Raw genomic sequence first — 14,323 nt, forward strand, 5'->3', positions numbered from 1 at the left:
CAATTTCTCATCAGTCCTTCTAGGAAAATTCTTTAAGTGTAGATGCACACTTTTAAAAATGAACACATTTGGAATCCCACTATATACTTTATTATACACTTTTTAAAAAATAACAACTTCTGGGACCCCTACAGTATAAGCCTTAAATTTACAGGTTTTTAATTTATTCTGATTTTGTTCCAATCCTTATACTTTGTTTCCCAGGTGACCTTGAAAATGTTGTTTAATCAGCCTGATTCTCTGTTTCCTCATCCATAAAAGGAGGAGCATAATGATACCTACCTCACAGAATTGCTGTGAGCGATAAACAAGGTGTAATATAGAAAATGTTGGCCATAGTCTTAGGAGCTCACACACACACACAAAAATGTTTAGTTAAGATTATTAACAGGACATAATTAGCTGGCCTTTTTAAATCATTATGTTCTTGCCAAATATATAAATGTACTTTTAAAGATTACCTTGAATTAATTGGTAAACATTTAAATTATTTCTTGTTTTAATTATTTTTTCATTTTGTTTGTATTTTTTATGCTATTACAAACAATGATTCAATTATACATTCACAAATACTTATCAATATTGGGGAAGTGCCTACAAGAAGTATTTGGCAAGAATTCTAAAAGGGTAAAATCCTAGAATTGAATTATACATTTTCAATGTTGATAGATGTGGCAGGTCTGGCCCCAGTTTACCCTTTCCCAGTGTCACTGCCTGTTTATTCCCATTTCTCCTAACAATTATCAAGTTTGAAAAATACTTGTCACTCTAAAAGGCAAGTCTCTCAATTTTCTCTCCTTTAAGATATTTTTGTCATTGTTTGTGCTTTCATTGTCTGTTATGCTGTACAGATAGTTTTTGTGTTTTTATAATCAGTTCTTTCCTATTTCCCAGTTACTTTGCTTAGAAAGACCTCCCTGATTCCCTAAGAAATTCCTTGTGCTTTCTTCTGGATTAATTTTGTCAAGTTACACTTTTATAGAAAGTGTCACATTGTATTCAAGTCTGAATAGAGTTTTGCTACTTACTATATTAGGATTATAATTTTATGTCTTTATTTCAGAACTCCCCTCACCACCTCCACCCATATTAATATCTAGGGTTGTGTGCTTTCTTCTCCATTTTTTGCTTTAAAGGACCTGAACTTAGTATGTTGTGCGCTCTCTTTGCTCCTGGAGTCGAGTCAGGACACCTCCACACCAGTGTCTCTGCAAGGGTGCGGGTGGGGAAAGGGCTCAAGAGTGGGGCTGTCCCATCCCTAATTCTCAGCCCCCTGTGCGACCCCTTTCAACGTGTGCTCTCAGTGGCGGGAACGGCACGTTTGTGAGCAGATAACACAACAGTGATGCGCATTTCTTTCTCCCTCTCCATTTTGCAGTCAGGCATGATAAGAACCCAGGAAGCGGACTACTTCTTGAAGCCCCTCCCTTCACACCTGGCAGGGAGCCCCAAGGACTCTGCGGGGGGTGGGCCTCCCTCCGGTGGGCCTCCCTCCCACATCCTGTACAAAAGATCCACCGAGCCTCGGGATCCGGGGTCCCACCAGGTCGCGATGATGGAGAGAAATTGGCGGCCGGAAAACCGCCACCTCTTACACCACGAAGATCAACCCCCGCGCGGCGGCTTCAGCCTCAGGCACCCACAGAAGCTGCATTTCTGCGGAGGACGCAAGAAATGTATGTAAGGGAGATTCTTTTTAGTATTTAACGATTTGGACATTTCTGTAAGCCGACGGAGTATTTTTAATTTTCTTCAAAGTAGTCTGCCCTAGAGGTGAAATTTGTTGACTACCTTTGCTAAATTTAAGTGATGATTCCAAAGCAAACCCATCAACTGTATGTTCAGTTTAAAACATCTCTCCCTGGTAGATGCATAGATAATGGTAGATGTTTTTTGTTTGTTTGTTTGTTTGTTTTTAAAGAGCTGTTCCCTGGGCAGATTAAATGACAAGGTGCTCAGAAATGCAGAATCCACCAGAGGTCTTCAAAAGAACCCTGGCATGTCTGCCCGGTAATTCTGTATTTTTGAGGTCTAGATTTATTAAAGCTCACATGCTTTTCCTGCTGAGGTGATTTGTCCCTATGCAGGTTTATATACTTCACTCACCACGTCAGAAGACAGAGTATGCATGACAAAATTTATCTGCAATTTATCACCAAGGCTTTATCGAAGTTCTTTTTGTTTGTGTCATGAACTTTTAAAAATAGATGTGATATTTACATTTTATGTAGGAACGTCTCACAAACTCAGGAACAGGAGTTCAGTGTTTTCTGGACTTTTCCTCACTTCCTTCGGCTTTCCCCTCAAGCATTGCTTTATTTAGCAAACCTTCCCCAAGGAGCCTCTGGAAAGCCCATCCTTCTCTGCGGCTTGGTTTCGTTAGCTGCTAGACCCAGCACCCTCAAATAGAGGTGGGCATGTGCAGGGTCTCCGTAAATACTGTGGAGAAGAGAGGGTGACCCAGAATCACTTGGCATCTTCGATAAAAGAACAAGTACCGTTGACCTGTCAGCACCTGTGTGTCATCTGAACTCATATCGTCCTGCAACTAAGTCTCAGGCTACCTTCAAATGGACTTGAAAAACTCAAGCCAAATTACTAAGAGTGAGCTCGGTCTTAGGGGAGGCAGCGGGAAGAACAATGTTGAGTACAAGGAGAGGGAACGGGAGGCTGAGGAGCTCAGGGAAGACAGGCTGAGCGGGCATCAGAGCAGGGCACACTGCCCAGCAACAGCTTCCTGAGTCTGAGCAGACAGGGAGAAGCTGGGGGAGGCGGTGGGGGGTGGAGCCAGGCAGAGGTGGGGCCAGGCAGCGGTGGGTGGGGCCAGGCAGAGGTGGGCGGGGCCAGGCAGAGCGGGACCAAGGGGAGGGACTCAGGCACAGACAAGGTCAGAGCCAGGATGGTGCTCACAGGGCTCCTGGTGAGGGTGTAGTCAGAGTAGGACAGATTCTGTGTGTTGGGGACAGAAAGATGACCAAGCACCTGGATCCAGGCAGGAAAGATGGGCAGAGCTGTCTTCACCTCTTTGACAGGCCACACCAGGGCCTGAAGCACATGTTGCAGTGTCTCTGATCAATCCAGCAGAGACGACCATTCTGGAATGAATATGACCCTTTCATTCTTATCTGGAGGTGATCAGAGTCATTCAGGCCAGTAGCCCTAAGGCACAGTTGTGCATACAGGGCAGTACGATTATTCTGTTTGGTGCGGCTGTGTGTGCACGTGTGTATGTGCATGCGTGCACATGTGTAGGTGTATTTGCTTCCACAGACGTTTCAGAATCTCAGTAGAGGGGGTTGGTTCGTGAGAGGTAGTTATTTGAAAAAGATACTAAACTGTACAATAAGGTTTGTGTTTGGAAAGTGGAAAGAAGTAGCCACTGTTCTCATAATAAACCTAGAAAAAAAGAAGGGCCACAAAACGCCACTTGCTGGTGGGCGACATCAGTGGTCGATCTGGTGCTGTTTGACTTGCCACAGGTTCTGTCCCCTCCTGCTGGACACATGGCGGTTCCTGAGTGACTGGGGGCCCTATCTAGCAGAATGGACACACAGCACCTCCAGGATGAGCATTTAATTCTCGGGACTCAGTTACTTGTGCAGGATAGTTCCATGTTGTCCATGAGGCTTTGGGCTTCCCTGGAGGAATCCTGATCTTCTGTCTCAGTGGGGTTCACACTACAAAGATTCTTCCCTAGAGTTCAGAGAATGAGAGATTTTTCTGTGTGTTTAGGCATCTCTCTGTGGAAACGGGCAGACAAAAGCAGATTGATTTGCTTAAAATCAATAGTGATTCTGAACCTCAGACTCATGAGTTAGCTTGCTACTTCTAGCTGCAGGCTTCACGTGTGGGTTTTGAGCTGGGACTCACGTGTTTGGGAAGATGCTGCAGGACCATATTGAGGGGGGAGTGACTTGTTTTGAGGGGCTTGTCAGAGCCCTGGCTAGTAAGATCACCCCCCCTGGTGCTTTGCCTCTGTTCTAATACTGGGGGCCTGGGAGGCTGCTGTGCTCCTATACTGTGTCCATTTGCACCCTGTTCCTATGGGAATTAAGACTAAGGGCCCTGGGACCGCACTGCCAGATCTGAAATCCATTTCCAACACTTTCTAGGGAGGGATTGTGAGAAAGTTACGTTCATTCCCCATGCCTTCGTGGCCTCACTCCTACTCATGGCTGGTGTAGAGAATGAATGAGTTATACAGACATCTCTTAGGGTGGGGATCACATCTGTGCATCAGTGTAAATGGCGCATGATGACTGCTTATTAACCTTTAGCCAGTGTAACTGTTATCCTCCGAAAGGTTCACCTAGGTTTGGAAGTATTTTAGCAGAGAGAGATAAAATGCAATGGACATGGGAATCAGTCAAACAAAAGAGCATCTTCTAGCAGCGTGTTCTATGAATAGAGTTGGCATAGCTTTTGAATTAGTGCCACCTAAATATGTGGATATTTTGAAGCCTACTTTCACCTGAAACCGTTCTAACCACATTTTCTGAGGCATCCACTAAACCTAGTGATTTTTATCATAGTGTTAATTTACTGATTATTAATGCCAAAATTATTTTTAAATGGCTTACTCCAAGAGGACCGAGTATATTTTGTCTTTTCATTAAATTAGATAAATATTTGCAATATTTTCTAGGAAATACAGCTCTGCAGTGAAGTGGATCTGTCTTGAGCAGTTTATAACCCATTGAAAATACTACAGACAAACCAGTTGTGTGTCCAGACATGGGACTCAACTTTAAAAACGATTAGGTCATTAAAAGTCTTCAAATAAGAACACAGTATAAGACAGCTCTCCTTTTTGTACTTATTAGTTTCATTGTTTTGTCAATAACTCCTTTGCAGAGCCCTGTTGAACAGATCTTTATGTTCATAGGCTTTGAACATCATGCTTTTAGACGCTAGGAGTTCAGAGCCAAAGTGATCTTCTTTTTGCTTTAAATCAGGACAAATTTATGCAAAAGTCAATATAACAATGAATTCCATGACATGTAGACTATGCACACTTTACTTAAATGTAGTGTTCCACCTTAACACATGTTTTGCATCACAGTTTTAATGGTTTTATGATTCGTTTTATGAACATTCATTTTTAAAATCCATTTTCTTTAGCACGAGTTCCACCACCGGTTTTGTGTGACAACTTTACATTCATTTCCTCTCTGAACGCCCCTCTGTAGACATGCCCAAGCCTCCCAAGGAAGACATTTTCATCTTGCCTGATGAGTATAAGTCGTGCATAAGGCACAAGCGGTCCCTTCTGAAGTCCCATAGGAACGAAGAACTGAACGTGGAGACATTGGTGGTGGTTGACAAAAAGATGATGCAAAACCACGGCCATGAAAACATCACCACCTATGTACTGACAATACTCAATATGGTAGGAACGCCCTTCTTGTTGAAGTCACGTGTGTAATTCCACCTAATGTGGGGGGTGTGTGTGTGTTTTGCATCCTACATTTATTTGTGGATTTATGTCTTGTACACAAGAAATATTTTATCTGTGATAACTCCTTCACTTTTACTATGCGCCAATCAGAAGATCCTTTCTCAATCCTTCAGAGAATAAAATTCAGAGGATGAATAATTTGACTTTCTCTGTAAGCCAGTAACACATTTAAAGTTTACTGATGTCTTCATTTATCAGAAATCTGTAAGAGGATGCGGAGACATCTGAGTGCAGTAAATCTGCCCATCAGCATTATATGTGAGATTTTAGATGGCTGTATAGAAATACCCATCTTTTTAGGAATAGGAGTGTTCAAATATTGAATGTGCATTTTTCTATCGACAAGAACAAGGAACAGTACTCCCTTTAGAAGGTCGCTGCAGAGAAGATGTGACTGTGGCAGCTTTAGTCATTAATGAAGAGCGGAGCAAGGTGTCTAAGCCCCATTCCACCCAAGTGAGACCTGCATATCAGAAGACAAAGTATGGGGCCATCAAAGTGTATTTTAACATAGTTGTGATGACAATGTTTGAAAAATGTTTTATGTCCTACCTCTATAAACAGAGTGCCCCTAAATGTATTTCAACTTCCCATGATGTGGTGTGGTTGCTATTACTGTCCTCATTTTTGGTGGCCAGACCCTCGTGGTTTATGATCTCCCAGGGAACTGAGGGAGGAGGTGACACAGACTGCAGGTCTGTGACAGCCCCCACTGCAGGTCTCTGACTTGTGCAAGCGTTGCCTCTGTTCTGCAGAGCTTTTCCAGCATTTCTACACCCCGGTGCCAAATCATCTCCCTGCTGCTTCCCATGACTGTCGACTTGTCCTCGTTCATCACCCCATATGCCACTCGGATCACTCATTTTTACACTTGTTACCATCATCCCTAATGATGGTCACATCATCCTTCCCTGATCACCTTCTTGCCACATTCTTTTCCCTCTCTTTCTTGTATCCTCTTGGTCTTTTCCCAAGAACTTCTCTTATGCTTCTGGAATATTTTGCTAGGACAGCTTCAGGAGGGCTCGCCTGTGTATCATCACTATGAGTTAAAAAATAAATTAAAAGAAACAAAAAGAAACCTCCTTATGTCTAATGAGGACACTTACCAACTAGGAGGCCTGGTAATAGGTGTTTGATAAGAGGTGGAACCTGCCTCCACAGACTTCATTATTTTACTTCCAGGCACCAACAGTAAGGATCCAACAATTGGTGTAATTGGCTGTTAGATATTCCCATACCTGTGTGTCTAGCAATGTAAGAAGCTTAACCTTGCTATGTCACTGGAGAACACAGGATTGGCCTTCAGCTGTGGACTCCAGGCTAAGGGCTGGGGGAAAAGGGTGCCATGTATAGGGACTGATGTGGATTACCTGTCCTTTTCAGGTGTCTGCTTTATTCAAAGATGGAACAATAGGAGGAAACATCAACATTGCCATTGTAGGTCTGATTCTTCTGGAAGAAGAACAGGTATTCTTTGAAACCAGTAGCTTTTTTCCCCTGGAAAATAAATGCAAAATAATGCCTTGTTTTCCTAAATATAATTGTTCTATGGATTCTTTACTTCTCTTTCCTTTGGGGACAAAAATGTTTTAATATTTTGTGCCTAATGCAATGAGTTTCTTGTCAGTTCCTGTAATGCTTATTTGTTTTTTTTGTGATTTTTGTGCAAGAGTAGTAAGAAATACTCATCTGATTGGCTAATAAGAAAATGGAATAGAAGAGCTACTTTAAATACCCTGTTGGAAATACACTAGGAATGCAAGGTGCAAAACTTGTCCTCAGCCAGTGTGAGCTTTGAGGACGGAGATGAAGTGAGCCCTTTGGTCTTTTGCTAGAAGACTAACAATGTCCTGTAGCCCAGAAGTTAAATTGTACTGTGTGGCAGTGCACCGTTGTACTCTATTGCCTCCCAACTGCTGAGACTGACCTTCACCACCTTCAGTCTCGGGATTTTATTTTTATAGAGATTCTAGGATGTCAGGCACATTCCTCTCATTGCACACAAACCTCCAAATTATGCTGGATATTGGGAGCAGTGGGGATAAGACTGTCTGTTTCCTTCATTTCAGAACCCTGTGTGAACACACAGAGGTACCCCTCCGTTCACAATAAGGACTCATGTGAATATTCCATGGCAGAAGTAAGGGGAACGTCTTAGCCATAAAGGGCTCTCACTTGTATTTTGCCCCAAGCTGGTCATTGATTGGACCTGGGGGAGTAAACCCTGGGTCCTAGTCAGGCACACTGCATCCAATTTCACCCTTGCCGACATCTTCACAGAGTCTCCTGTTAGCCACAGTTGTCTTGTTTATGAAACAAATGATTTTTAGATGAAATCTGAGATCATCTATGAGATCTAAGATGCCTTCAGATTTTCAGGTTCTGGGGTGCTGCCCTCTTTCCCTGCGGGATGGGGCATGCACGGGCAGACCTGCTTCTAGCCTGAAGAGTCAGCACGATACAACTCCATTGTCTTTTGTGTGAGTGTGTCTGCAGAGGGGGTGCTGAACTAGCAGGGCTTCTCAGGTGACAGGTTAATTATTCTTTGTATTAAAACGTTTCACCTTGGAACTCATCCAAGCTGCAAAGAATAAGCGAGGTTATCGTTTGATCGTACACCTGTGTTAACTTTAATTAATGCAGTTTTCCTGGAAATCACCCGCTGAAGAATGTAAGGCATGTCCCAGGGTTGATGTACAGCATTTAGCTTGGGTGCATTTGACTCTCTGGAAAGACACAATAAACATTTAAGGAGAAAACATAGTCAGTGACTGAGAGACACAATTTCAAAGCAACACTCTGGTCATGAAAGCTTTAAACAAGTTGTTGTCCTGAAATTGAGGTATTTAACCTGGTTTTCTCTGACCATCCTTAGGAAAATATAGCATACCTATAAATAAGCTTTAAAGAACTCATCTGCCTGCCAGCTTTGGGAGAAGTTCTTGCCACCCACCCCCCCAGTTCTTCATTTACCAAGACTTCGGGTAGCCTTCACTCTGATCTTTCACTGCTGATCTATTAGAACTTGGTATATATGGATAAGGTTAAATGTCATCTGTATAGTTTCCTTCTAGTTCCAGCCTATTTGCTAGAAATAAAGCTTTGACAGTTGAGCTGCCTCTTCTCATAAACACGGTGCCTCTGTAGGAAAGTGACTTAATTTAACACTGTAATAATAACTCTTAGAAGAGTTACAAATTTGAAATCTTACTTGCCCAACTTGGTTATGAAATAAACACAACACCATCTGGGTGTGTTTTTGTGTATGTGCAAAGTCTCGTGTAAACGATTCTGTTGCCTTATGTAATTTTGCAGTGTTTTATAAAGACTTTGAATGCGAACGTTTCATGCACAGAGGTCATCTTCCTTGGGTCATTGAAATGTGTTCAGAGTCAGCAAATACATCCGAACTGTTTTGGTACAGAACTAGAGAAATAAACATGAGTGTCCGTCCACACTGAGTCTGTACAGGTTTTATATGTGACACCCTCCTTTAGATTTTACCACATCAAATGGGTAAATTAGTTTCTGTGCCATCCAGATCCACCTGTGTAATTGAATCCAAGTTAGTGCTAGTTTGCTGTGATGACAGGGCCAGTAACAACTGCATGACAACATGTTTTCTTCCTGTTATCTCGGGCTCCTGGTCTGTCTCCTGCATAGCCAGGGCTAGTGATAAGCCATCATGCGGACCACACCTTGAGCAGCTTCTGCCAGTGGCAGTCTGGATTGATGGGGAAAGATGGGACTCGCCATGACCATGCCATCTTACTAACCGGCCTGGACATATGCTCCTGGAAGAATGAGCCCTGTGATACTCTGGGTAAGACCCTCTGCCAGGGTTTTGAGAAACACGTGTGTGCTGTGCGCCTTCAGTGGCCTAGGATATGGAGTATTTTTGCCCTCATTCCGAATCTGTAAGCTGTAGCTGCCGCTGGGTGGAGCTGTAAGGAATAGACTCCCTTCCCTGTATAAACTGTGGCCAAACAGAAGAGTATGCATTTATTCATCAAAATCAGTTCTTTCACAAGAAAAGTTCTCTCACAGATTCAAGAGCTTCTATCTCTTCTAATTTAAGAAATAATTTCTTCCATTTCTTCTTCCAGTGGTGAGAATAAGGTCAACAGATTCAAGGGTGTCTCATTCTATGAAAAAATAATAATACATTTATGAATATTTGTAGAGCTACTACAACAATATTGGATTCCTCATTTTTCCATTTCTCTATGAATATCTCAATCTTAGCCATTTTCAACATGTTTATTGGGCTGGGTGTATCTTGGTGGTATTTTATAATATGATAAAAGTTTTTTATACTTTTCCAAATAGTGTAAAGCACAGTGTGCTACTGACCAAGGCTCTCCTGGACTTTTTTTCCTAACTCTCCATTTCTTCCCAAGATCTTAGGGAGGAAGGGTCTTTATTACAAGCACATTCAGATAAGACTTGGTTTAATAGAGGTTAGTCCTGACTACTTGTTCCCAGAAAGCCCTGAGTACAAGGTGGGCCCTGGGCTGCCTCTGAGGGCTTGGAATTCAGGAGGTTCCCACCCTGCACACGAGAAGCTCACTGGGCCTAAATTGTACAAATAATGAGGTTTACACAGAAGACTTGCTTTCATTCTGGGGGCCTGGAATTTTGGCCCACTCCAGGCAGGGGTGCTATATATGACCAGCCCTCAACCAAAGGCCAGGGCTCTGAGTCTCTAATGAGCACCCTGGCAGGCAGTGTTCCCCTAGTTGGGGGAATTAAGTCCATTTGTGCTACTCCACGGCGGGAGGAAGCCCTGGAAGCTCGTACCTGGTTTCCCCGGGCTTCTCCCCAGGTGCTTGTCCCTTCTGCTGATTTTACTCTGTATCCTTCCATCCCTGTTAAATTACACCCAGGAGCATGACGGATGCTGAGTCCTGTGCACCATCCTCGAAAGTCCTCCACCGTGGAGTGGCCTTGGGGACCACCTGACACCCACTCTCTACAGCACTTTTTCTCGGGCTTTTGAGAACACAGTTGTTTATAGAAAAAGGCTGAAATTCTCCATCTGCAGGGAATCCCTTCTTCAGCTTCACCGCCATTGTAACCTGTAACTTGAACATTACATAGAACCATGGATTGTTTTCCACGAAGGGAAAACAGACCCCCTTCTCCCAGATAATGCAGGGCCCTTTATATGATTGTCCAAGGGTTTCCTGTTTCATATTTCACCTGACAAAGATGAGAACCAAATTTCTCTAAAGGACAGAGGTAAATACACACACATGAAACACCCTCTTTCTTTATTTTACTACAATATTGCTCCTGTATGTTCTTTTGATCTTTATGTCCTGTAGGATTTGCACCCATAAGTGGAATGTGTAGTAAATATCGCAGCTGTACGATTAATGAAGATACAGGTCTTGGACTGGCTTTCACCATCGCCCACGAGTCTGGACACAAGTAAGTGCAACTCCCTGGGAGGATGGAGCCTGGGGTCCTCTCCGGACTGGAAGATTGTCTAGAGATGCTGGTGCAGTAGCTCAAGCCTGTGAGGGGAATTCACACATTTGCAGCAAGAACACCAGTAGGAAATGCTCACGTAGGCACTTCTGTTTTATTTGAGTGTCTCGTCGCACACATTCTAAAGCTGTGGCAACACACATGTTTGCACTTTCCTCGCTCCCTTCTTCCCTTCCTGCTCACACATGTGCATACGATCACAGACTACAGACTCTTCTGTCTCTGCTCCTTTGTCCTGGGTTTTGAACTTGGTCCTGTGGGCTCATCTCATTCCATGGTTGACTCCTACGGGAGGATTCCACGTGACTGAAGATGGTAACAAGCCCGCCCACTGGTAACTTACTATCCTCAAGTTTGCGTTCTTATATCACTTTCATAATTTGTAGAGATGAGTTTTGACTGATGTGCAGAGTTTGGGGCGTACAGGGAGGACAAGAGATGCAGCCTGGTGGGAGCTGATTTGCTTCCCACATCCCCACGTTCCCACCATTGTCAGTTGTGAAATGGGACAGCATCAGGGGGAGTGGGGAACCCGGGGCTTTGGCACAGATGGATAGACACCCATGCAGGACAAGCAGCTGTCAGCAATGGGTGGCATGTCATTAGGAGTATCTTTTTAAGTGAGAAGCTTACCTTTATTCCTGTAGAATGAAACACTTCTGTCCGTTACTTATAGTAGCTATTATTCTTAAATAAGATTTATTTGTCTAATAATCTATAGGCTGCCTCACTTTGACGCACCATCGATTTAAAAGAGAAGTTTTTCTCAGTGGGGCCCCCTTGCTGATTTCCTGCAATTGCCCTGATTTATATGAGCATCAGCAATGGTAACACAAGTGTTTTCCTGCTGGACTGAAATTGTACTTGAAGCTTCTCCTAGAAAATGCACAGCCAGGAATTACAGCTTTTCTATTCTCACTTTCATCCTCATTTTATTTGCAAATTACAAAACTTGCAGAAGGCAACGTTTGTGATTTGGTCTTTGCAAAGTTGATTTCTCCATCCCCTGTTAGAAACTGGACTGAGGCCACTCATGTCATCCCGACCTGTTCAAAGCATGTGTGTGTGTGTGTGTGTGTGTGTGTGTGTGTGTGTGTGTGTGTGTACACATGTGTGCCTGCCCTTAATGGGCTCTCACAGAGGCCCTGCAGACTTTGGCTCTGTGTGAACTGATGACCTGAAAGTGAAGCTTATATCTTATTACTGATCCCTTCATCATTACAGGTAATGATTGACTTTTTCAGTGCCTAGAAAATTGCACCTACACTTTACAAAGCTTTCAGTTAAGTCATAATTGTAAATAGGCTGCTAGAGTTAAAACTTCAAAAAAACTCATTATTTTAACGACATGGGGCTCTTGCTGTCCTCTGAAGCATACCTGAATTTAATTAAACAATCAAAGCAAGAAATATTCAAGTCATCGAGGGCTGAACAAATCAACATTAGACAAGCAGTTGAGATTCAGGCCCCTGGTGCATCCAAGACGAGGCTCCCAGCCTTCCAGTCAACAAGTATTCGTGTTTGCTTTTATTTTTTTCTTAGAAGTCAACTATTAATATTGCCTTTCATCACGAGGGCTGGGTGTAGATGGAAAAAGAATTTCTTCCAAACAAGAGAAAAGTGTTTTTACTTGCAAGTGAGAATACAGATGAGAGGAAGGAAAGGAGCTCTAGATTTGGATGCAGGCAAGTCCCACTCCTAATAGAACTGACCTCCAGAAAATGATCAGCTCCTTCTCCAGTACCTGCTGCTTAGAGAATATTGTGCAAGAGTCAGAAGGACTGGGAGCTCTGAGCGTTTGATGTCACCAGTGAAATAGCTTCTGATCATATTGAGGAAATAGGAAATACTTGTGGGAGGTGTGCACATAAAAAGCACGTGCTAATTGCCAAAATAAGTGATCGTAATAGTAATAATAATAACGCTAATACCTGCTCTTTGTGGAGTAGTTTCACATGTAACTCTAAGCCTGGAAACCCCTGGGGATGATCTCTTATCTCCCTTCACTAGCTGGGCAAGTAGACTGGGCTGAACGTTCAGCACAAGAGGCGTGGAGGAGCTGCAAGGGGTCAGAGGTGAGCTGAAGGGGGCGTATTTCTAACACATGGTTAGCTGTGGCAACTGCATCAAATGAGAGGGGCCGCAGCAGGGAAGATTCAGCAACTCAGCTCCGTGCATTTCAGGTGAATTGAAAACAAACACATTTATTCAGTTTATTCATTTAATAACTATTATTACTTGGAGAAGGAATCATAGGTGTAATGCATGGATCAAACAGCATGCCTTCCTCTTATCCTTGGCAATGAGCTCTAAGCAGAGTCAATTTCTGAGTTCTGTACCTTAAGAATTAAAAAATAATTTTACATTTATTAAGTTGTAAAACATCCTGTTTCACAGATGAATTTTACTTCTTCAGTTTGGTTTACATTCAGAGGACACTATTAAGGTGGAGGAGTGCTTCTCTGTGCCTTCCAGCCATAGGTTTCCTAACCTTTGACTCAAAGGAAGATTCAGTTCATGCCCAGCTAGTTTCTTCTACGAGGTTCAGTTCTTTTTATCCTAAGACATCTTGTGGTTTCTACTGGGGAATCTGACCTAAAAATAGGAATTGCTAAGAACCAGTGTTTGGATCTGTGTTGGGAAGGGGAAACGAGGGACTGGAGCTGAAAGCGAGGATGTGTGCTTTCCCTTAGTGTGTGGGACTGAGCCAGGACTGGTGCAGGGCCAGTTTCCTGCTTGTATTAAATCACTTGTCACAGGATGTGTGGTTTCCTAGATGCAGGTGTTGAAGAATTGGCACAGACACACTGAGGGCTCAACTACACATTTTGAAGAGTATGTCATCTGGGCATGAATCCATTTGAAAAATTCTCATTTGCCAAAGGAAGTCATGCCATTGGATGGGTAGGGCCCTGGGACTCGTATTCCAGATACCCTGTGGTTCTCTGGCAGCCTGACAGTGACCAGGCTGCATCTCCTGATCTCCTCTTACATGGGTTTCCATATGTAAAACCCGTAGAGCCTGTGAGACCTCAGCAGGTGCGTGCAGGTGCAATTTAAGTTGCATTGTTTGAGCTGAACATTCCTTGTATATAAAGTCAGCTTAAATGCTTAATTTGCATGATCATTTCAGACCATCAAGACAATATTAAACATACTTACTGTGCTCAGGAGTATTCATGATCCATCGTTCTGTCCCCTGTCTTTTCCACTACTTACTGACCCATTCACCAGGCACAATTTGCATTCTGCCAGCAAAGCACTGTGTAGGATTCTATAAAATGACTAGTGATCCATGCCCTCCAAAGCCTAAAGAAAGATAAGATAGGCATGGCATGCAAGGGGTCAAGCAGTGAGGGCTGTAGGCAT

The 14,323-nt window shown here is 43.2% G+C and overlaps 1 protein-coding gene across 1 annotated transcript in view; it reads left to right on the forward strand.

Moving 5' to 3' along the window:
* ADAMTS16 (ADAM metallopeptidase with thrombospondin type 1 motif 16) overlaps positions 1 to 14,323 on the forward strand; it is a 148,302-nt gene that overhangs the window by 31,202 nt on the left and 102,777 nt on the right. Inside the window, exons 2-6 of the mRNA XM_068531855.1 lie at positions 1,379 to 1,676; positions 5,190 to 5,389; positions 6,845 to 6,928; positions 9,125 to 9,284; positions 10,789 to 10,894. Coding sequence (XP_068387956.1) covers positions 1,385 to 1,676; positions 5,190 to 5,389; positions 6,845 to 6,928; positions 9,125 to 9,284; positions 10,789 to 10,894 — 842 coding nt within the window. The 5' untranslated portion in view covers positions 1,379 to 1,384. The remainder of the gene's footprint in view (positions 1 to 1,378; positions 1,677 to 5,189; positions 5,390 to 6,844; positions 6,929 to 9,124; positions 9,285 to 10,788; positions 10,895 to 14,323) is intronic.

Source organism: Eschrichtius robustus, chromosome 2, assembly GCF_028021215.1.
Source record: "Eschrichtius robustus isolate mEscRob2 chromosome 2, mEscRob2.pri, whole genome shotgun sequence".
In the NCBI taxonomy this organism is placed as follows: Eukaryota; Metazoa; Chordata; class Mammalia; order Artiodactyla; family Eschrichtiidae; genus Eschrichtius; species Eschrichtius robustus.